General features: G+C 40.1%; 1 protein-coding gene across 1 annotated transcript; it reads right to left on the bottom strand.

The window, feature by feature from the left end:
- Positions 1 to 1210: 1210 nt before the first annotated feature.
- SLC40A1 (solute carrier family 40 member 1) lies at positions 1211 to 24269 on the bottom strand. Its single transcript, XM_032406270.1, has 8 exons — positions 23904 to 24269; positions 23336 to 23403; positions 16313 to 16472; positions 13975 to 14090; positions 12809 to 12935; positions 5458 to 5703; positions 4060 to 4716; positions 1211 to 2809 (listed from the first exon to the last, which is right to left on the bottom strand). The coding sequence occupies exons 1-8, from the start codon at positions 23944 to 23946 to the stop codon at positions 2496 to 2498; spliced, it is 1731 nt and encodes a 576-aa protein (XP_032262161.1). The 5' UTR covers positions 23947 to 24269; the 3' UTR covers positions 1211 to 2495.
- Between the last annotated feature and the right edge of the window lie 1050 nt (positions 24270 to 25319).

The raw sequence follows: 25319 nt of genomic DNA, 5'->3' as shown, positions 1-25319 counted from the left end.
ACAAAATAAGTGATTCTTTTATGAAATGTAATTACAAGTTAAATGAAAAACAATTTTCTCTATCTAGGCCGCTTCACTCATTTGTGTGACCTAAGTGACCGCACAAGTGTTTTGAGTTTGTCCCCCTACTTAGAAACACACCCAGAGGCAGGACTTGTCATCCGCCCCCGGGGCCCTACTTCGGATGCCTGGGGTGGTAAACAGTAGAGGTTGCCAGGCCCGCAGTGACGCCCCTCCCCTCCTCTTCCTGCTCTCAACAGCACTCGGCAAAGATAAGGGAGGCCGCTGTAAAAATTCCTATCGATCCTCCAACTCCATGCTCCTTCCTCCTACACAGGCCTCTCTCTCCCCAGACCCACAATTTGGCAAAATGCCCACATGAAAGAGCCGCGACCTTCCTTTGCTAACATGCTTCTATGTCATTTTACAAGGTCACAGGCCTTGCGTTACAGCTGCAAACACTCGGGCCAGAACTCCAACCCCAGCTCAACCCACCCCCGGGGGGAGGGAGCAGAGGAAGTGTTCAACACAGCCGCCAAACCCTACAGACACATCGACTCTCTGTTTAAAGGTCACGAGCAGATCCATAGCTCGGGGGTGACATCAAAAGTTCTCAAGTTCCCAGTGTCAGGGGAAAGAAAAGGAGTCTCTGATCGACCACGTCTGCATCACATCTGCGCCCCAGGACGCCTCAGTCTGGGGTACAGATCGCGCTTCAGTAAACATCGGCTGAGTACAGAATGTGGCTCTCCTCTGGGGACTACAGCAGGAATCTAGCTTTGTCTGTCTGTCATCAGGTAGGCCCAACTCCTGGTCCTAACACCACCCGCTCTGAGAGGCACAAAGTGCTTCCACGTGACTTCTCTGATTTGACTTGGTCGGGAAAGCTGTGAGGAGGGTAGATAGAGTTGGCTTTAGAGTAGCATCTCCACTTGATAGAAGAAATAACAGAACTCAGAGAGTTCAATGTGACTTCAAGGGCAAGGAATGAGGGCTGGGCTTCACAGGTTGCCGTATTTTCCTCAAAGCTACCATAAGCTGTACCTACGAACAGTAGGGTAACACTACAAATTATAGTGTTATATCCTTTATAGTTATAGAGAGGAAAAAAAATACCTTATCCAAAACCGACGTTCTGTAACAAAAACAGTATTAAAGAATTGGGGAGCGCAACTCAGGAAAAAGCAATCAAGATTTTAAAAATGTTTTTATATAGAAATATTTTACAAAGATTTTACAACCGGAAATCATTATGTCATAGAAAGAAGGAAGAAGATTAAACCTCAAGGATAAAGAAAGTGCTCACAGCAACGTATTGCAGTCTCCATGAAAGTGCGTAAACGGTTAAGGCAAAGTACCGTCTTGGTACTGGCATGTCGCAAAATGACTTGGAGAACGGGTTTGTTTGCTTGTTTTAAATACATACAAAAGTGTTTCTTTTCCTCCATTCTTCTCAAAGACATTTGAAAGGGATACACTGACGAACAGTCTTGCTCTACAACTGTGTAAAAATGACTCCAGGGTACAAAACAGTGAAAGTAAAAATGCTCTACCCGAGCACATTTTAAAGTAAATCAGATGATTTTAAAACAAAACCTTCCCACGTGTGAGCTTGCTTTCTACATTTCATTTACTAGGCTGGAAGCTTACTCCCTCATATTCCAAGACAGAGATCATAAATGACAGTGGTGTGAGTTCCGTTCAGATCTTGCCCTTCTGTGTGACTTTTAGCTTCTAGTTTCTATGGCCAAACCATCAGCGTATTTGAAGTCCTTATGCGTTTACTGTGTTATAAATCTACAGCTTTGCTTCTACCTGCAGCTTACGTGATAGCCATTTATGAAGTGCTACATATGCTTAATACAATATTTCACCATGATAATAAAAATACAAAGGTGCTCTCTAAAGTTACAACCATAAATCCTATTTGGGAATTCTAGTTAAGGATTTCATTTTTCCATATAAATGTAAATCCCTTACAGTCAATAGGATCCATAAGAATAATACTGTTTCTCAAACTCTCATCTTCATATGTGAAGCAGAATTTGCTTTTTATAATGTGAATAAGATGCTAAAAAGAAAGTAAATTAGCTAGACCTGGACATGAATGAGTTTTAGGGAAAAATGACATATCTGAATTCTTGCACAGATAATAAATATCTGCCAAAGAATAAGTTAAATCCCATGACTAACCGCTCTTCATGTAAAATTTTATCTACTCATGAGAAATAGGGAAAATCAGTGCTACCATTCTACTCTCTACGTTTAAACGGAGTTTTTCTTTTCCGAATTTTTTTTTTCCATCCTTAAATGTAAGGGAAATTAACCAGCTCACTTCCTCTGACCTAAGTTTCCTAAATAGCTTTTAGCCCTCACAATACAACTGGGGTAAAACCAGAGAGAAACACCTAGCCATTTCTTGGGATGCTGAAGTACAAAATAAGCATACGTGCTCTATATAACCTAGTAAGAAGGGCAGCAACAGCTCAACTGTCTCACACAACAGATGTATTCGTTTGATTTTCATTCGCGATTTCTTTTTCATCAGTACCACAGGCAAAAAGCTTGCTGCCCAGAGTCTTCTGGGCAAATCGAAAATACATGATGTGGCCCATTGCCACAAATGAGACTGAAATCAATACGAGCAAGCCAAACGCTTCAGGATTCGGAGCCAGGATGACCATGATGAAATGCAGAAGATCAAGAAGATAGTTCATCGAGTTCTGTACACCATTTATAATGCCTCGTTCAGATTCAATTACATTTTCTTGCAGCAACTGTGTCACAGTTAAATCAAAGGACCAAAGACCTATTAATAAAAGATAATTGGTAAAGACTGAATTTTAATTTATAGCTTTACATTTCAGATTTACAGTTTAAAAATGTTGACATGTGCAAAATATACATTTATCCCTAGTACCTTGAAGTCACTGTGTATATATATATTCATCATAGCCTTGTCTTTGAGAATTCTTTTTCATCAGTAAATACTGGTGTGTTAAGGAAGTGTTGAATCACTAAATTCTACACCTGAAACTAATATTACACTGTATGTTAGTTAACTGGAATTTAAATAAAAACTTGAAAAATAAAAAATAAAGTAAGATACAAAATACTGGTTTACTAATGGCTTCAAGAAATGATTTTTATCCAAAAATAAGTCTAATCTACAAACTTCTTAATTCTATTTTTCTGTGATTATTTATACTACAAAAGCAAAACTCTGAAATCAGAGACAATAAATCTCAAGTATTAGAAGGCTTAAAGTGAATGTATTAATATATTCTTATGGTTAAAGTTTAAGGAAACTTTAAACCATTATTACATTTACTGCTTGGGTTCTAAAGCTGCTACAATAAAGCTGTCTTGCTGGAATATTAATTGTCTTTGATAAATTAATGAATTGCTTTGTATCACAAGATAAATACGGTTTCATTTCAAGAACAAATTCAGGTAGAGATAATTCATCAGTACTCTATTAATAATTACTTAAATTTTGCCTTGTAAGAAGTCTTTACAGTGTGTTTCCTTCCAGAGCTATAAAATCCATTTGTTTGGCAAAGTATACTATAAACACACATAAGCTAGAGAGACTTTTTGAAGGACTTTTTTTCCAGCTACCATGTCTTTTTTTTTTTTGAAACCAAAAACACTATCTTTTTTACTTTGTCCTATACAAGTATTCCCTAATTATAATAGTCCTTTTGGCAGAGTTATAGCAATATAAAGATTCCAAATTACTAAATGGCATTATAATTATTATAGCTATCTTTTTGAAAATTAAATTACAATAGGAGTAATACTTAAGATGTTCATTTATAAAAAAAAAAATTTCAAGCCCTAATCGTGTTAAGACAGTGTATGTACCTATATACACACTATATTTTAAACTATAAACTAAAAATTTCATAATTAAAGACTGGATCATACCTAAGGATAAATAATGGATTTTGCTTAAATTAACACTCGGGAATATTTCAGGTCACTTATTGTAGAGTTTTCTGAACCTGCATTGCAGAAAGACACTTTAGCTCATCAACACACAGAGAGAGGACTTACCGATTCTAGCAGCAATGACGCCTGCAAATAGCAGACTGACAGAGATTATGGGCACAGGTTTAGGACTCATCTCTGGGACAATATTAGCAGGGTCAGACCCATTTGACATGTACGTTTCAGTTGTCAAGATGATTTCAGGTATTTTTGTAGGGGTCATCGTGGACAGTGGTTCTGCTTGAATGAACCTAGAACGGATATCTTCAAAAGGAGAAACAGACAAGTCCAAGGGGCTTCCAGGCATGAACACAGAGATGACACACAAGATCAGACAGGAAAGCTGTGCAAATCCTGAGATCAGGCCAGTCCGAACCAGGCCACATTTTCTCCTGAGCCAAGTAAAAGCCACGGTTCCCATTATTCCAGTGACGGCTGATGCTCCCATCAAAATACTGAGGATAGACCCGCTCAGCCCCTGAGTGTAGGCGTACCCTGTGGTGATACAATCAAAGCCCAGGACAGTCATATAGAGGAAAGCAAGACCCATGCCCGCCAGAAACACCGGCTGGTTGTAATAGGAGACCCATCCATCTCGGAAGGTGCGGAAGGGCTCAGCCATCTGGGAGGCGCAGCTCGGCTCTTGCTCAACTTCAAGCTCATGGACATTAGGGCCTTTCTCACCCATTAGATGAGTTCCCTCCAGGGATTTTGGCTCAGTTTCTATTAATAAAAGACATCATTATATATATCAATATAATATGTATTTTCTTTTACTAATCTAAGAATTTCAGCCAAGGAACAATCTCCAAGTAGCATTTATGTTAAATAAACAACATACTATTGATACCCCTCTCTCCTATGGTCTGTCTCCCTTTCCCCACTGACCCCCTTGGAAATTATACTCCCACCTAAAAAAAAAAAAAAGAAATTATACTCCCACCAAAGTAAATAATAGGCAAACCCATCAAATAAAAATATAGTAATTGTCTGGAAAACCACAGCATCTTATTTTCTGGGGCCCTGTTAAGATTCTATTTGCCCAGAAGCCCAATTTCCTCTCTCTTTGTGGGAAATGCCCACCTTCATGTCCGCACTCCCTTCCACTGTTCTATAAATAGTCATGTAACTCCTCTTCACAGACTCTAATGAATTCTCTTATTCCCTTTCCCCCCCCATTGTTCTTCCTATTCCTATGGCTCAATTTTTCCCAGCCATCCCTCAATTAATTTCCCCTCCATGTCTACTGCTCACATTAAGCAAAAGGGTCAGGGGTCCCATTCCAACTCCCTGAGATTCAACCCAGAGTTGCTCCTCAGGCCGTCAAAAGCCTGGGTTTGATTCATATATTTAACTCCTTCAACAGTAATAACCCGGATATAAATTCAAAGTAGTTTTTGTCTTCATCAACATTTAAGGTCTGAACATCAGAATAAAAGGAATTGACCATTGTGTTGAGCTTACCTTTATGTAAATTCAGCTGTTTCAATTCAGCTTCCTCTACCTTAAGAGCAGCTTTCACAGCTAGAGCAGGTGTTTTCTGATAAACCTTCCAGAGCAGAAAGTATTCCACACACATGGACACCAAATTCCACCCCGAAATGAAGCCACAGCCAATGACTGCAGAGCCAAATGTCATAATCTGGCCAACAGCCATGGGGGCCAAGATGTTGGTTAACTGGTCAATTCTTCGTATTGTAGCATTCATATCTACAGAGGTAGGTAAAAGAGATAGATAAGTGTGTAAACCTATCAAAGACAGACTGCCCACTTACATAATACAAACTCATAATCCAAGTATATAGATTCCTAAAATGCAAATTTCCAAAAGCATTCCGAGCAAACCATTTTGTTTGCAAATAATCTATTGTTTGAAACAAGTCATATTAAATTTGCCTCAAAAATCATGAATCCCTTGGGATTGCATGAATTAGTCTAACATCAGCTTTTAAAATGAATGGTGATTCTTTATTCATTTTTTCAACAAACATTTATTAAATGCCCATTATGAGCTAGGCACCAATTCTGTCACTATAAAGAACATGAAGAGTATTCTGCCCTGAGTTTACCTTCTCATGGGAAAAGAAAGAGCAAATCAACAAGCATATACATATACAGCATGTCAGATGTTAATTAAATATTAGGGTGAACAATAAAGCACAAAAAGGGCACAGAGAATGCTCAGGGGAAAAGAGAAATTTCAGTTTTAAATATGGCAAGGTCAGGAGAGGACTCACTGAAGAAAAGAGCATCATAGCAAAGACACGAAGCAATAGGAGGAAAAAGAGCCAGTTGTGTGGGTATTAGTAAAAAGAGGATTCCAGACCAAGGAGGGTACAAAAGACCTGGGGCAGGAGGAGCTGCCTACAGTGTTAGAGGAACAACAAGGAGGCTGGTAGGGCTGGAGAACAATGAGGAAGAGATGAGGTCAGAGAGGGAGGGCAGACTGGCCCAATCATGTAGGGTCTTGTGAACATTATATGGATGTTGACTTTGACAATGAATGCATCAGGAAGCCTTTGGAAGCTAATGAACAGAGAGGTGGCACAGTCTGACTTACATTTTTAAAGGTTCATTTTGGTTTCTGTGGTGTGAAAAGACTGGGGCATGAAAGGGAGAGATTTGCAGACAAGAGCAGAGGCAAGACGAGAGGTAGAAAATGATGTGGCATAAACCAGGACAGTAATGGGGATGGAGATAGGTGCTGGATGTACTTCAAAGATAGAAAGACTTGCAAATTGATTAGGTATGGGGTGTGAGAGAAAGAGAAGAATTAAGGAGGACTCTTTAAGTTTTTTGTTTTTTTTTTCCTGAGCAACTATTAGAAGGATAGAGTTGCCACTTACTGAGAAAGGAAAGGCTTCAAAAGGATCAGGCTTGGGGCAAAAGAACAAACATTTAGTTTAGAGGTGCTGATTTTCATAGGCCTACTGACAGTCAAGAGGCCACATCAAGTGGCAGTTAAATATGTCTGGACTTTAAGGAAGAAATATGTGCCAGACTCAGTAGTCATCAGCTCGTTGAGTTTTGTTTTTTGTTTTTTTGTGTTTTTTTTTTAAGATTTTATTTATTTATTTGAGAAAGAGAGAGAGAGAGCATGCATAAGCGAGGGGAGGAGCAGAGGGAGAAGGACAAGAAGACTCTACGCATGACCCTGAGATCATGACCTGAGCCAAAACCAAAAGTCAGATGCTTAACCGACTGAGCCACCCAGGCAAACCAGGTGGTTGAGTTTTAAAGCAGTGAGACTGGATGCGGTCAACCAAGGGACTGAGTGTGTAGATCCAGAAGAGACAAGATCTGAGGACTGAGTCTTAGACATGTCAATGTTTAGAGGTCAGGAAAATGAAGAGGAACTAGTGAAAGAGGAGAAAAACCAGGAGAGTGTGGTATCCTAGAAGCCATGGGCACCACTGTTTCTAAGAAGAGGGGGTAATCAACTTGCAAGAGCTGCTGATAGGTCAAGGAAGACGAGCACGGAGAAGCAGCTCTAGACTGGTCACATGGCAGGTACTGGGGACTTCAAAAAAGAGTGGTTCTGGTAGAGCAGTAAGGACAAATACCTGACTGAAGTTGGTTTAAGAGACTGGAGCCAACTCCAGGAGATACCATTTATATTATATTTTAAGTGAGTGGCACTCCCTCGATTCACAGCGTGAATGCTGCCCCCTGGCATTATGGAAAGCAAAGCCCTGACCAAGGAGAGGAATTGGAAAGAGTGAGCAAAGACATCTTTTTCTTAAGTTTTGTTGAAAGGAGAACAAAGAAATGGGCTGGCAGAGGTGTAGAGAGAGGTAAAAATGTTTAAGAGCAAAATTATTGCACATCTCTAGGCTGCTGGGAATGGGCAGATGAGAAGGGATGGACTCTGAACCATCCTGGAACCACAAGTAGAAGAGTAGAAGGCTTATTCTTAGATGGGAGCAAACCCATCACTATGAGCAAGAGTGCGGGCCACACACACGGCTTCAGGCAGATGTGACAGTGAGAGCATGTTTAACTTCTCGTTTCTCCTATTTTCTTAGTAAAACACAAAGCGAGATCATCACTGAAAGTGAGCATGGGAGAGGAGGTATGGAAGGGATGAGCTGTATGAGGGAAAAGGAGAAAGTGAGACCTAGTCCTTTAGGAAAGTGGGAGGAGGAAGGGACCACAGAAAGTAGTATGATCACCGGGCAGCATGAAAGGGCCAACTTGAACCCAATGGTCACAAACTTTAAGTGAGCACAACTGTGCATTTTTCTCCAGCCATGTTCTACTGTAGAGAGTTGGATTTAACCAGCATCTTCCAAAAGAAAAGTGACAGAAGGAGGAGAGGCCAACTGAACTGAGGGTATATGCTAGGAGGTGATCATAGGTGGTCGGAAGGCCTGACCTTGGAATTTCAGCTGGGTAAGGAGGGGAGACAAGAGGGGTCACAGATAGTGAAAAGGAAGTGGATTTAATGACCTGTAGGTGACAACCAGGTTGGAAGACTGTTGGGGTAGGGGTTCCAGAAGGAAGGAGCTGGAAAGATAGGAGGTGGCAATTTAAGACATGAATGCCTAAGATTAGGATCACCGGAGGGGAGGCTTTAGTGGTGATGACAAAGGCTAGGGTATGACCATGGGAACATATAGCTAAGTCAGAATGGAAGACAAGATGAATAAGAGTCCCAAAAATGACCTATTTTCTTATTCTCTATCTCACAGAGTAGAGTGGAATTAATGAGACAAATCCTTATCAATCGTGTCGGGCACCTTAAGGGAAAAGCAATGCGTGACTAATAAGTGCATTAACAGAAAATTGCCTTTATTCCTTCTCTAATTCTTCCTGGTCCTCAACTGCCTTCCAATTAGTCCTATGAGTGTATAAGGCTTACATGATAACAGGAGAACTTTGACACGGTTCACCTTTCACTTGAGAGGCAAAGGCAGTTTGCCTTGATCTTACACGTGACCATTTTTTGCAGAGGCCTTGCTAACTTCCATCTGTCCCCCCACCAATAAGTTTCCAACTCCTATGCTAACAGACAAGTGCAGAACTGATTCAAATAACTCAATATTTTTATTCCAAAAATTGAGGACTAGTGAAAGCGTCTGCACATTCTGAAAACCACAGAACAATAGCAAAATTAATTTAATTATAATGATTTGCTATTCTTGCACTACCTCAGGTTTCAAGTGCTCTGGAAGCTTCCTAATGCCACCAAATTCTAGCTTCTATATTATGCTTAGGAGGCTGATAATGTTTAAGTGTAATGTAGCATCAGGAAGCAGCTTTTATCTCTCTGAAGCAGAATGAATTATATAATGATTTTTGAAAAAGACCTAATCATTTTACTGGTAACAGGCTAGAGAAGAATCAGTCCTCTGAATATGCAAACACGTCCTTTTTACAAATTTCTCTTTATTCCTATGCAAACACACAATGTGTGCTCATTTAACTCCAACTTAACTGTTTTCAGCTACAGCTGAGGCACAGAACATGACATTAAATAGCTACTTGCTATTATAAGGTATATATTCAATCTCATAGGATAAAAGAAAACAGAATAATAAACAGACCTGCTGAGCAAGTAGCAGCTAGGACGTCTGTCTACCTTAAATATGAGATCAATTTTTAGTCAATAGAGTTCAAATAAGAAATGTATCTGCTATACGTGAACAAGCTAACCAGCAGATGTTTCTTTAAGACAGAGGACAAAAAAAACCACAACAAACCTCAGAAGCTATTAATAAAGAGTGGTTAACAAAGAAAACAGGGAGGGAAATAAAACAGGGGAAAGTCTGGGAAAAGGAAGTGAATTTCAAACAGGTTTGACAGGCTAAGGGTCATGGCACAAGAGAATGTTTTAATAAAATACTAAACCAAGTACCGAGGCAAATTAGTTAACTGTTAATTAATGGTATTTGGGTAGAAAAACAATTCCTTTTCTGGAACTGTCCAAACTAGATGTTAACAGCTATAGTTTGGCCGGATGTCACTGAAATTCTAAAATTTTTTCACCTTCCAGGGAAAATTTCTCCTGCGTTTGTTTGTTCTTTTACCCTCGGTGATACAACTTCCAACTTAAAAACCTACTCTGAAATCAAGAAACACTGGAGTAAGGGAATGGGAACAGTTAGCATCCAGCTCACAACCTCCCCTCTTTGTGCTCACAGCCCTTCCCCTTCACAGAGGGGCACACACAGGGCACACCCAGGTTCAGTATCCCTGCCTAGTCCCCTGCTGAGGTTCCTCACAGTTTTGGCTGGGTGCCTCAAAACTCGGCCTGCAGAAACATCCATGATTCCTGACTGGAGCAGATGTGTCTGTGTCCAGAGACTCAACCTCAGAAGTACCCGAGGTGGCAGTTTGAGTCCCCTCGACGTGTACTTTTCCCCTTCTCTGTTTTTCCTCTCTCCTCCTGCTTTCTGTCTCTTCTATAACTCTGCCTTATAGCAGAAATGGCACCAAAAATCCACGGTTAGACCCTTGCTGACCTTCTGAACTAAAAAAGTTTCTATCTTACTTTGAAGCATGGTTTTTAATTAATTTTTTTTAACAAATGCTGATGTTAAAACTTGAAGAAAGACAACACAGAGGTTTCCCTTCGCTAGGCTACTAACCTGCACTACTAGCTAGATGCAAAAAAGCACCGCTTACTAAAAGCTACTTCACAGTGGACCAAAGTTCGATAGGCAGCTCACTTCCTTTCTTAAACTTGAGAAATTCCAGAAGGTTAGAAAATAGGCTGGCTGGCCTAGATTCTCCCACTCTGCAATTATTCCTAATAATAAAGGACAGTTGAGAAATGGCCCTGTTTTTGTTGTTGTTTGGGGACATCAAAAAGCCCACAAAGTTATACGGAATCTTTGTTTTTTGGTATTTATTTATGTACGAATTTAGAACAAATTAAAGATTCTGAGTAACTTTCACTTTACTCCGGATTTTTTTCCCCCGGAGTGTAGAGACTTCACAGAGTCAAAATGAGTTAAGAAATTCAGATTAAGAGAAAGAAAGTCACTTTAAAAGCCAACTTTTTCTCCCAAGTATATTCTAACAGATACGTATGTGACCTCTTTTCAAAACACATCTTCTTATACCCTTTGAATTTTAAACCATGGACATGTATTACATACTTAAAATAGTAGGTTAAATAAAGTAAATAACAAGGAAAAAAACAAACAAAAAAGGACATAGCCTTATCTTAAGTTCAGTGTGACAAAAAGAGATGTGGAATTATTTCCCATTAGTAAATGATTACAGGAAGGAAAAAAAAAAAAATCAATGAGAATCACTACTTCACCTCTAGAAAGAATGTCATATGGTATACTCACACGTGCTAAATTCATCCTATTCAAACATCATCCTCTAAAATCACTGTGGTATTTCTGTCTCGATTATAACGTTGCTATAACAAAATGATGTTTTTTTTTTTAAAGATATTATTTATTTATTTGACAGAGAGAGAGAGAGCACAAGTGGGGGGAACAGTAGAGGGAGAGGGAGCCGCAGAGCAGGGAGCCCGATGCGGGGCTCGATCCCAGGATCCTGGGATCATGACCTGAGCCGAAGGCAGCCGTTTAACCATCTGAGCCACCCAGGCGCCCCACAAAGTGATGATTTAGCAAATTCCCCTCTTTCCTCGTTTGGACCTTCCATAGATTTCGCTTCCTTTCTGTCACCACCTCCTTGCCTTTTTTCAGCCACAAGGCCCAAAGTTGCTTGCTATCCCCAGCACCTAATCTTGCCTTCTGTGTCCTAGGATAAGCCATTTAAATCATCAGCAATGGCTTTCTTGTCTGTTAGGATGGTTGGGCAACAGGTTTGTGATACCCATTATCTCAATGACAGCAGAATGGATTCAGCTGATCTGATCAGTAGATAGGTGTACCCTTCCTCCTTCACTCTGTGTAATTATCAATCCAATGCGTGTCTGTGTCAGGGGGCAGGTAGGGAAGATTGAGTGAGGTGAGTTATTCTGCACCCAAGTAATATCGATGTGATAGGACATGATGCTTTATAAGCATTTTTTCGTCTTTCTCTGGCCTCTTATATATGTTTCCAATGGACAACTAAGATTGTAAGCTTCTTGAAAACCATATTCTGGCCTCAATTTTCTTTAGTATTTGTAACAGCAATTACATTGCATCGTATATAATGTAATAAAAGTTATAGATTGTAATTTTAAAGTTGAAGGAATTAACTATTAGAGTCTCTTTTAGGACTAAGATGTTTCCATTTGTTTTGGAGAAAAATAAAATCCATAGTATGACCAGTTAGTACTGGTAATAATATCCATAGTATGACGATATAATATCATGTAGATTTTCACTGTTCTAAGTATTAAGCAAACATTTAGAGACCGTGATCAGAATTTAAAACAAAGAGCTCAAAAGGAATGTTCTTCTACTTGCCAGGTTTGCATAAATAAAAGATAAGTTCACTATCTCATAAATTAACTTCCTAACAGTGAGATAAATCATTGCACTGAGACTGATAATGTGATGATAAGACAAAGACTGTTTTCAATTTATCGTTCTTTAAAAATACCTAGAAGAGGGCACCTAGGTGGCTCAGTTGGTTAAGCGGCCAACTCTTGATTTTGGCTCAGGTCATGATCTCAGGGTCGTGGGACATCAGGCTCATGGGACATCAGGCTCCGCACTCAGCATGGAGTCTGCTTGAGATTCTTCCCCTCTCCCTATGCTCCCCAACCCCCATCAAATAAATAAATAAATAAAATATTTTTTTTAAATACCCAGAAAAAAGGCTTAAGCTTCATTTACTACCTCTGACTTAAAGTGAATCCTAATATAACCCATTTAGTTCAAAGAGAACACCAAATTACCTGCTAATTTGCTTCTGTCTCCTCCTGCAACGACAACAATCCAGTCCCTTTGGATCGTGATGGCCGTGGCAGTACTGGCCAAATTTGCAATATTGGCAATAGTGATGATCAAGATATAACAGGAAGTCTAAGGAATTACAAGAAAAAGTGGAGTTAAAATGTCAGTTTGATCACACGGTACCTACTTCACTGTACAATGTAGTTTAAAATGGTCTTTGATGGCATAATAATAAAATTTTAACTTCATTTCATAAAATCATAAGAAATCATTTTACTTTGTAGACATGAAACATTAAGGTACTAGTCAGTGGTCAAGTTAAAGCGTTCCTAATCTGTATCATCTATAATACACATCATACAAAAATTGTAAAAATCATATGTACTTTCATGTGACATAGTTATCATAATAAGTGTTAACACGGGGGTAAGTTTGTAATTTCTCCCCAGAACATCTCCTTTGGAAAAAACCACTGAAGGGGAAGTGAGAAGACCTGTACTGAAATCAGAGTTCTGACACTTTCTAGTTGCATGACAATGGGTAATCAACTAACATCACTTTGCCTTAATTTTTTCATTAACAAAATAAAGGGAACACTCTAGAAAATTTCTAATGTCCCACCTGGCCTTGACTCTACAATATCAGTCTAAACTTTTAAGAAGATCCAAGAGTGACATCAAATCCGTTGTTTTCCACCCCCTCCCCAAATCTTTCTCCTTTTTTCATCAAGCTATCACGAGACCCTAGTATAAGAAGTTACCTAGTCCATGACCCCAAACATAAATACCAATTATTATTGGAGGAACACAATCATGACATATTGATAAATATATGGATAACATTTCTTATATAATGTGAACAAATTACAGGTTAATACTTGTGAGCTGAAAACTAAAAACTGAATTATATCATAAACTCTTAGAAATGCCATTAAAAACAAATAAGAAAAAAAACAACTGAACAAAGTTAAAATTCAAACAATACTTAATGAGTGCCTACTATGGACAAAAAAACAAAAACAAAACATAATAACTGTAGGGGATGTTAAAGTGGACACAGATATCAATAGTGTCTTTGTGAAAAGATATTCCCTAGTCTCAAAGGGTTTTCATTTTTTACCAATACCAGGTTCTATTTTCTGCCATTAGGAATCCCACTGGGAACTTACAAGAACCCATCCATGGTACATGGTCAGAAGCTCATTTTTATGTAAGAAAACCATCATCAGAATGATCCCACACAGGATGACCGAAACATTCTGTACCACCAGCGAAGTCTGAGCCACTGCACAGAGGGAGAAACACAGTATTCACTATACCAGAACATCTCAATGGACCCGTTTCTGTCCACACATCCCTGTTCTACTACATTCATGCATATGAAAATTATTATAAGAAAAAAAAATTCCTGAAGTAAATCTTGAATGAACTATTTCCAGTAGGACCCACCATATCACACCAGACCAGTAAAACTTGCATAAAGAATGAAGTATTCACCATTTTTCCTACTAGTTGAAGCCATTCATAATGACCACATTTTCATTTAGTGTATTCTCTTAAAGGTTTACTGTCATAAACAGAACTATATTACATAGACAAGCTCCATCTTTCAGCTCTTTGTTGCTTAAGCTAAAATAAGAATATGTAGGAAGTTATAGAAGAGGTTAAGGAAGAAGTCATGGCATCCATAACCTCCTCCAGGGTAAGCGGAATCTGGTAAGATCAGATGGTCTGGATAAATAGGCAAGACATAAAAATTCACCAAGAATAAAGAGCAGCAGTGTGTCCCTCTGGGCATTCTAATGCTATATGCCACGCTATGAAATTCTAAGGTACACCTTTCTTCACAAAAAATGCCAACTTCCTTGGAGTGAGGCACCCATGTGGACTAAGTATTGGAGTAAGGACAGTCAGTATACCAAGTAGGGACACCCACAGTCTTACTTGCAGTCTCTTCTCTGCCACGCACTAGGGGAGGTGATCTAGGACAAGATACATAATGTCTCATATGTCTGCGTCTATGAGGCGAGGATGATAACCCATTCCTGCCTTCTTTACTTTACAAGGTCATTATGATGCTTAAATAAAATACTCATGAAAGTATTTTGAAAAATATAGAGAGTTGTATATGTAAGGTATAATTATAACTCTTGTCTTCAAGGGCAGCAAAGCTCATTCTGGCTTGGAAGGTCATATAAAAGCCTCAAACAAACTGCTTTCTGAAATTAATTTGGAATGAAATCCCAACACGGAACTCATTCTTTCATTGCACAAGGATTAAATATCAACTACATGAGGTCCTTTTAGTTTTTAGGAGCCCACAGACCAGAGGAAGGAAAGATATGTGAACGGATAATTTTAAGAGTGTAAGTACAACAGCAGAGGTACTGACAAAGCCTTCTGGGGGCACAAAGGAAGAAATGATTACCTCAGCCTAGACACATCAGAGATTTTCATGGAAGGTGACATAGGAGCTGCTTTCATGGGATAAATGGGAGATTGCTATCCCACCACACACTTTTTCATCCAACTCAACATTCCCAACCTAGATTTTCAGTGTTCGACAATCATTAAGGTTAAAAGGTCTCAATGTATAATATTCCTATGTTCCTATAAATAACGATGTAAACAACTAGGAATGTTTTTCTAGTATACAAAACTTCACTTTATATGTGTTTTGGTCTATCCATTCTCAAGACAAACAAATGTCATCTTGACCATTTCACTAATAGCATCAAGCCCTAGAATTTGATGATTCAAATTGCTCTCTATCCAGGGGCAGTCATCCTGCACTGAAAGAAACTGATACATCAATCTTTCTCCAATGTCTAAGATGGACATGGCCAGGTCTTGGCATTACCAACTGCGTAATTCAGGAAAATTTTGCCCTGACTTACTATTCACATTGCCCTTATATTCTGCACAACTGAATTGTTCAATCACTTTCTCTCTTTGTTGTATAAAACTGAATGATTTCAGGACTAATGTGCTAGAATAAATGTCTTTATATTATCATTTCTTCTTTTTCCCTCAAAAATTTATAATTCAGCTCTCCATAATCCAGACTCAGATACTCTCTTAAATCTATAGTTTTCGATTCCCCTACACACACCCCTATGTGAAACACTGTAACCCAGAGGACAGATGTCAAAGCTGTCCCAGCAACATCACACTAGCAAACTTCAGTGCAGATCATGGTAAGAAAGAATGCCAGAGCTAAGCAAATTTTAATGTTTAACATGGTTCCCAGAAAAGAGCTATGGTGTTAATTATTAACATCTGGAATTTATGAACAGCCAAAGATCCAAAAAAAAAACCTATAAGCTTAATATCTTGGCATTCCAATTTTGTGCAGGGGCCCCAGGACCCTCTAGGCAGAAGAGCTGCCATCGAGCATCCCATCCCTCGGGTGTGGCAGGCAGACACGTAGTGGGTTAGTCACAGAGACTTCTCTTAAGCTCAGGCATGGGTCCCACAAATACAAAGCCTTAGTTTACCAGTACTCACCTCTAAGTCTGGCATTCTTATCCACCCAATCGCCAATGATGGCTCCTAGGACCAGAACAGACCCTGCCACCACCAGCCCGTAGACTGCAGTCAAGAGGAGGCTGTTTCCATAGAGCTCTACCAAGAACACAGACACGGCAAAGTGCCACATCCGATCTCCCTTGAATGAGAAAAGAGAAAATGTTTTGATGAAATTATTTTTACTTTCTAGTCAAGGAAGTTGCTTCCTTATCAAAAAGGTACTTTTTGGCTATGCCACGAGATTTTCAAAGTCAACAACTCCTCTATGAATTGAATATGGGTCAGGTGTTAAAAACCATCCATCATGGCCCAATGGAAAATATTCTGGCCCATTTACTAAGTAAACCCAGAAAGGCATGATATTAATGAAACACACACACTCCTTATCACTCTAGAAAAAATGTAGTTTCCATACCAAAGAAGGCTTTTTTTTTATTAACATATAATGTATTATTTATTTCATGGGTACAGGTCTGTGATTCATCAGTCTTACACAATTCACAGTGCTCAGCATAGCACATACCCTCCCCAATGTCTATCACCCAGCCACCCCATCCCTCCCACCCCCCTCCACTCCAGCAACCCTCAGTTCATTTCCTGAGATTAAGAGTCTCTTATGGTTTGTCTCCCTCTCTGGTTTCATTTTGTTTCATTTTTCCCTCCCTTCCCCTATGATCCTCTGTCTTATTTCTCAAATTCCTCATATCAGTGAGATCATATGCTAATTGTTTTTCTCTGATTGACTTATTTCGCTTAGCATAATACCCTATAGTTCCATCCACATCATTGCAAATGGCAAGATTTCATTTTTTGATGGCTGCATAATATTCCATTGTATATATATACCACATCTCCTTTATCCATTCATCTGTTGATGGATATCAGGGCTCTTTCCATAGTTTGGCTATTGTGGACATTTCTGCTATAAACATTGGGGTGCACGCACCCCTTCAGATCACCACATTTGTATCTTTGGGGGAAATACTCAGTAGTGCAATTGCTGGGTGGTAGGGTAGCTCTATTTTCAACTTTTTGAGGAACCTCCATACTGTTTTTCCAGAGTGGCTGCACCAGCTTGCATTCCCACCAACAGTGTAGGAGGGTTCCCCTTTCCCTGCATCCTCGCCAACATCTGTCGCTTCCTGACTTGTTAATTTTAGCCATTCTGACTGGTGTGAGGTGGTATCTCACTGAGGTTTTAATTTGTATCTCCCTGATGCCAAGTGATGTTGAGCACTTTTTCATGTGTCTGTTGGCCATTTGGATGTCTCCAAAGAAGGCTTTTGGAGACAAAACTTGTTCCCTTTCATGTTAGGTTTCTACCTGGGTATGGAATTGACCTATTCTGATTTGAGAGGCATAAAGTAGTTTGCTACCGAACCAGAATGAAACTACAATCTAGTTCACAAATATTCATATGCCTTGAATGTCAAGAAAAAGCCAGCTTCCCAATTTGTAAACTGATAAGAATGAACCATATGATCTTTAATGTTTCTTTTACCTCTAACATTCTAAAATCTATGCTCTATTTCACAAATAAATTTCAAAGTCAAAAAACAGCAGGGCTCAGAAAGGTGAAATTAATATGGGCAAATTCTGGCACCACATTTACAAAAATGTCAGAAATAAATGCATAAGCAGCTTTTCATTTGAACATTTTAATACAGATGGGTTTTGAAAGGAAAAAAAAAAACTACTTATTTCTTCACTCCAGACTATATAGGAAATTTTGGAATTTAACACTGGAAAATATAGAAAAAACAAAAACTTTTAAATGACTCAGGGAAATTAATGTGTAAGAAATCTATAATGGACCTTATTATGAGATTTTTGGTTCCATCCTTCACCTCTGAGTTAACATAAAACAGGACAACAATGTTCTATTATAACCTATCCCTGGAAATCACTACAGGAAACGAAATTCCCAGGCTAGGCTCCTTATGGATTTGACCCTATATGGAAGTACTGAGTCCTGGTTCTTTCCAAAGTCTCTTAAAATCTGTTTGATAAATTTAATGTATCAGGAGAAAAGTATTATCTTGGTCTATCAAATGATTTAAACAATTTAATAAAGCCAAGACAACAATCCTATGCATTCAAAATTTAAAATTGATGCACATTATACGATAGCAATCATGTACAATAAACTTCATGTAGACCAGTATTTCTCTGCGGGGGTGATTTTACCTCCAGGGATCACTTGGCAATGTCTGAAACTGTTTTGGGTTGTCACAGTTCTGGGGGCAGGGAGTGGGGGTACTTCTGGCATCTACAATACCTAGGGCAGTCTCCCACAACAAAGAATTATTCAGCCCAAGATGGCAATAGTACCAAGGTAAAGAAACCTTGATGTAGGGGATTATGAACATAATTTAGAAATGCAATTCAAGGGGTACCTGGGTGGCTGCATCAGGTTAAGCGTCTGCCTTCAGCTCAGGTCATTATCCCAGGGTCCTGGAATGGAGCCCCGCATCGAGCCCCGCATCGGGCTCCTTGCTCGGCGGGGAACCTGCTTCTCCGTCTGTCCCCCTGCCTCTCCCTCTGCCTGCTGCACCCCCTGCTTGTGAGCTCTCTCTCTCTCTCTCTCTCTCTCACTATCTCTCTTTCTGTCTGTCAAATAAATAAATAAAATAATTTTTAAAAAAGGAAATGCAATTCAAAATTAACATAGTAGGGCCTTGGTGGATGGGGTGGATATGGTCAAGTAAATGTTAAAACAAACACTGGAAGCCAGTGGAAGCACCATGTCTGAAAGACTGATTCTAACTTGATGGCCTGGAATGTGTAAGAAATCTATAATGGACCTTATTATGAGATTTTTGGCTCCATCTTTCACCTCTGAGTTAACATAAAACAGGACAACGATGTTCTATTATAACCTATCCCTGGAAATCACTATAGGAAATGAATGTGAGCTCTAGAACATTCTGCACTCTCAAACCTCAGCGAGTGCATGGCCCAGATTAGATACTGCGGAATCAACAAAGGAGTGGATATGCCGTGAATCCCAGTTGTGAATGAGTAAATATTATATAAGTGACAAAAACCTAGACTGATTTATCAATCACATTGTTCCGGTACATTAGATTTGTTCCGTGAATGTTCAAAAGTTTGAGGATTAATCCGTACCATAATTAATATTTCTAACACAGCTTGTGTGTTTGCTTTGATAATAAAAGTTTTCCCACTTAAATTAAGGAGGATTTATTTAAGTTTCAAATACCATTGTACTAAATGATTAAAAATGTATGATACACATACAATTTGTTTGAAACCAATAAAAAGACAAATTTATATTAAGATAAGGATGTCAATAAGAATAACAAACTTTTCTTAATCTTTAACAGGAGAAGCAAATCTAGACTGAGTTAGAATACAAAGTACCTCCCATAAGAAAAGAATAAAGAGTAAGTAAAGTACCTCCCCTACTTTATCTTAATCTCCATTCCTCTGAACAGCTCCCAAGGAAAAGACAAAAAACATACAAATGCCCTTAATGACAGGTCGCCTCCATGAGTGAATTTCCTCTTTCTCAACATAAAGAATAAAAGATATTACTCTATTTCTATTGCTTTTTTCTTTCTTTCTTTGTTTTTGGACTCCTATTTTTTACCCAAAAGATGTGTTTTAGATGTACAGGTACCTCTGTAGAGGAACAGCCGGCCTCAAAACAAGTGCTACTAAATGAAAATTGTCTTTCTTGTTTATCCCTGTATGGCATGACACCTCCTTGATGGAGAGGCATCAAATTGCCCCAGTTACCCCAATTCCTAAAGGGTTTAGGCTTTAAGTGGTAACAGATTCCATGCTCACAAAGCCCAAGAATCAGGCAAAGTCTAAGTAAATGTTGACCAAGTGCAATTTCGAGCCCACCCATTCCTTCCTTACATCCATTTCCTGCCCTCCTATGTGCTCTCCCTGTACTTTGATGATTTGTTTACATGTCCATCTACCCCCAGCGGATTGAGGGCTGACGGCCAACTGAATATCTGTGAATAAATGATCACAATCACTAACCCACTCACTACTTATTGAGAGGCTACTATAGACCCAATACTATGGCAAGCACTAGAAACTCGGTGGTACATAAAAGTCAAGGTCCATACTTTCACATAACTGGCATCTCAGGGAGCAGAGACCAAAAGCAAACCTAGAACAGTTCAGGTGGTACAAATGCCATGAGGAGATCCAAAGTAGCGTGAGCAGGAAGGTGGCATTTTGCATTAAATAGTCAGAGACCTCTCTGAGCAGAGACCTGAAGGAAATGAAGGCTGGAGCCATGCAGACATCCGGGATATGAATAGAGACAGTCCATAGGATAAATGATGAGGGAGCAGAAGGGCAAGCTGAGGACAAAGCAGAAGCTGACACCCCAACCCCGCCCCCATGGGATATATGTGACATTCCTCAGGCACTCCTGGTTGCCCTAAAGCTAAGGAAAGGAAAAACAAATAGTTAACTTGTAGAGATCACAATCCTGCAAGACAGGAGTCTCCCTCAGATTACAAATGTTTTAGCAATCTACAAGAACAAAGCATTTCTATCAATAACCTAGCTTCCAGAAGGAAATGTAGATTCAATTAAATGTCCCTATAACCTGCAGCCCATTGACAGATACTTGAAGTGGGTGGAGTGTAATGTTCCTCCGGAAAGCTCCCAACTATCTTACTGTTAATGCCTTGCTAGAGGGAAAAACAACCTTAACTTGAAAATGCCAAGGCCTCTGGTACCTTTTGTGGGTCCTCTTCAGCATGTGAAAGTTCTTTTAAAACCTCCCTTTTCCTTACCTCCCCCAACTCCCAAGTATATAATCAGCCACCCCTCACAACCCCAGTGCAGGAGCTCTTTCTGCCCACAGGTCCTGTCCCCAAGCTTTAATAAACCACCATTTTGCACCAAAGACGTCTGAAGAATTCTTTCTTGGTCGTCCGCTCCGGACCCCACAACACTGAACCTCACCTATATTCCAAAACCCCCTCATAATGACATAAGATATAAGCAACTGGCCACCTTTTCCCACTGCCTTACACTGTTGGTTATCTTTTTATGACCAGATACGTTTTTTAAAGCCCATACTAAATCACATTATAAGCTCCTTAACAACAAGACCCATTTCTTACAGTAGTTTGTATTTTGATAGTATATAGAGTAAAATACATTGATCTACCGGCAGACAGAAATAAAAAGCATTCAACCCCACACAAATATAACCTTCTAAGCTAACACTTCTATTTTCAGTGTATAGGAAACCATGATTTGGCAGAGTTTCCAGGGAAATGGAGGATAGATATGTGTATATATGTATATACATATACATAAGCACATATATTTTGTTCTAGTAAAATCAGCCAGTGTCAAACAGGAGACAAAACTCGAAAGGCAGAATTTAGATCTAGAGTTAGAGAGCATTCCTCTTTTGCACTCTTTTGCAACAAGAAATAAAGCTCCACTAAACCTTATATGGTTGTAGTTGCTGGTTTTTTTTTATTTTTTAATCCAACTTTCCACAAGAACTCCCCTTGCTCAACTTACTGTAAGATTGGGGTGTCTGTCACTTTTCTTGTGGGACTCTTAATTAACATGACAAACAGATCCTCCTAGAACATACAGAGTTCCACGCTTTTGGTGAATCTGACCTCCCAACCTAATAACAAAAGGTCACATAAACATTAAACAAGGTAATGAGTATTTGGAAGTGAGGCACCTCATTCTCCTAAGAGATAGGTCCAGATCACAAGATGACAATTTCAGATACTATCTCCACCACCTGTTACTGATTTTTTAAATACTTAATACTTATTAAATTAAATGGAAGAACAAACTATTGATTTAGATATAATTAAGAGTAGTTTCACTAGATTTCTACTTAGAACCATCAGCTACTGGAAACAAAACAAACTCAATTTGTTTACATGTATTTGCAGAGTCATCCCCGTCTAAGCCTCTGGGAAAATAGGAGCTGGCCTTTCTAAAAAAGCCAAAGCCATCTTTGAACTGCTATTTCTTAAAGAGCTGATAACCGAGCTTAATAATTTCCCAAGGGCATGAGTACAGATTTCCTCATGCAATAGTTTGCATTCAAATCTTAAGGATGATCCAATAGAAGTTTCCAATTTAAAAAGAAAATAACATTCACAAAATTTACCTAAAAATTCTCTCTCCTTCTTTATGATTTTTTAAGATTAGATATCACATGAGACATAAATAGAATTTATTCAGATACTGCTTTTCAACAATAAGAACAATGTTTGAAAGATTCTAATCATTAATGAAACACATCCAGCATCCTTTTGGGATTATTCTTTTTTGGGGTGTTGATGAAGGAACCCAGGCCCACAGAAACACTGGCACTCTTCTGGGACCACATAGGAAATCAGAGGGAGAATTATGAATCATTTGCAAATTTTCTGTGGATGATGGTTTTTAAGATAGCCCGAGATGCCCCACATATATCTACCAATGGACAGCACTTTTAAAGTCGAGAATTTTTATCACTCGGATTTGTTCTTAGGGTCAATTATATTTAAATTAATCTTAGAATGCTATTTTTAGCCTAAGTCAGCCACTCCACTCTTCTATATTTTCATAGTGCAATATGCTGGAACTTATCATTTTAACAAAAGAAGAAAATGGAGAAATAGCTCAAAATGTGAAATAGAAGATACATGAGACATTCACCCATTCTTAGTAGCAAATGTTACCATTTACTAAGCCTAGTAATGCAAAATACAATTGACAAGCATTGCAAATATTCCTGTCCTTGTTCATTTTATCTTTGGACAGTTGTTCATTTACATAAAGTATGATACTTAAATAGCATTTACTAACACCTACGGGAAAATATCTTTGGTGAAAATAACTTTTTCATTAGAACATGTGAATTTGGATGATTTATTTCTTTAGCTGCATGATAAACCTGGAAGATGGTTTAATAAAATTGGCCCAAATGAAACAAAAAATTATGCAAGAATGTTGTAAGAATTGCTGTACATAGTCACTTACCCAAGTAGATAGAGAATGACCAAGGTAGAGAAGGAATTTTGCAGAGGTCAGGTAGTTTGCTATGGATCCTGCAAAGACACACAGGAGGGGCGGTGGATAAAAAGCGTATTTGTCACTTAAGTGAGCTGAGGTTGGAATGCTACTTCATTTTCTCTTATTAAACACGATTATTAAAAATTAATTTGTGGGATAAACCATGTACATTTTTATCAAGTCACCTAGGAATAAATGTGTCCAGTTTACTTAATACCACTCACTTAAATTCACCACGACCCATTGGTCAATAACTGCAAAACCTCACATACAGTTAAGAAAGCTCTTGTTTCAACATTCTTTAACTCCCCTTTTTTTAAGGAAAAAAAAAAAGACAATCCAAACCTCTCAGTCTACTCCTCGTCTGCGTACAAGCCCTTTCCCCACAATTTGAAATTCCTTTCTTCCTCGACCCTCACCAAAATGAGTCAAAGGAGCTACAAAACACTCTGGTTAACAGCAGAGCCGAATTCCTCCCCAACCTGCGCGGAGCAGCTCGTCTCCACCGCCCACCACATGCATTAGGTCTACTCACCGCAGCATCCTCCCTGGTGGTTTTGCTCTCTTGCCTTGGACATGACACCAGGCGCCCCCCGCTTGCTCTTCTGATGCTACTGTTACTGCCGCTGCTTTTGGTGAGGTGCTTGTTCACAGGAGTGCAAGGAACCGAGGAGAGCACCGCTAAAAACACAACAGCCGTGTGCAAAAAGACCCCAACGACTGCTAGGGCAAAGCACAAAAGAGAAACGGCCCGGGGGTCTTCTTGTAGTCTTCTTTCCAAACTTAGCTAACACTGTAGCTGAAGTTGGAAAGGCAAAGCCTTATGGAAGCGGGTGGAAGGCTCCACAGGCCGTCCGAGCAGGATCGGGCACCCTGCGCCGCCGCCGCCGCCGCCGCCGCCTCAGCCTGCGCGGCTCAGCCCAGCACACTTATACGGGGCCGGGGCGGAGCTCCCTTCGACCGCCGGCTCGGGGCCGCCCCTCCCTTTCAGGGCCAGCCGGGCGTCCCCGCGGCGCGAGGCCAGGCACCCGCCGGCCTTACGCGCCGTGCCGCCCTCCACGCCCTTCCCAGAAGGAGTCTTTCGCCCGGGACGCAAGAGGCCACCTGGCCACAAACAACCTACGCGGCCTGCGAGGACTCTGGCCCGGCGGACCGCAATGGCCGGGGTGTTCGCCGCGGGAGGGCGTCGGGAAGGGCGCGGGGAGGCCGGGAAGAGGAAGATGGAGCGTGGACCCCGCAGGGCCGGAGGGGAGAGGCCCAGAGCCAAGCGAACCGGCAGGTGCGGGAGGAAAGCGCTTCGCACCGCCTACCTGCAGTTTTGGGGGAGAGGGAGGCTGCCGGATGGTCACTGTGCAGAGCTCCTACCCGGGCTTGGGACTGGGGGATTATTACTTTTTTAAACGGCAGTCGTTTTTAATATAGAACTCTAAATAAATATAATCCATATTACAGGGGCCGGCTTTCCCATTCTGGCCCACCTGCGGCGGAGAGTATCATTTCTTCCCAAGACTGCATGGCGGGGCTTCTCTCAAAGAACAAGAATCAAAAGGCAGAAAAGGGCGCAAAGATCAGAGTTGAGCCCTCTCCTGGGGAGTAAAGGGAGGCGTGGAAAGGACAAGGCCCGCAGGGTGTTAGGGACCCACCCCGAGTCCAGAACCTGGGTCTCCAAATTCTTCCTGGAGGTGCAGCAAGGAGGAACCTGTGCAAACATTTCCCTTCACCATCCTTTCTTCTTCCTCATCACCTTTCACTCCCACCCCCACCCCTGCGTCCCTTCCCCACCTCTCCAAATGCCCCAGTATCTGACAGGCAGTTACCAGGAATACCGGTTGTCCCAGTTGTGTCCCTGGGTCTGTACCTGTCCAGATAAAGCCATTCGGTGGCCTACTGAAGTGGCAGGTGAATGACTCTAAAGAACGTCAGGCTTAAGCCTTCCATGAATTTTACACTG

Source organism: Phoca vitulina, unplaced genomic scaffold (genome assembly GCF_004348235.1).
Source record: "Phoca vitulina isolate PV1807 unplaced genomic scaffold, GSC_HSeal_1.0 scaffold1, whole genome shotgun sequence".
NCBI classification, from domain to species: domain Eukaryota; kingdom Metazoa; phylum Chordata; class Mammalia; order Carnivora; family Phocidae; genus Phoca; species Phoca vitulina.
Note: the sequence above shows the minus strand (reverse complement) of the source record. Positions and strands in the feature narration are given on the sequence as shown.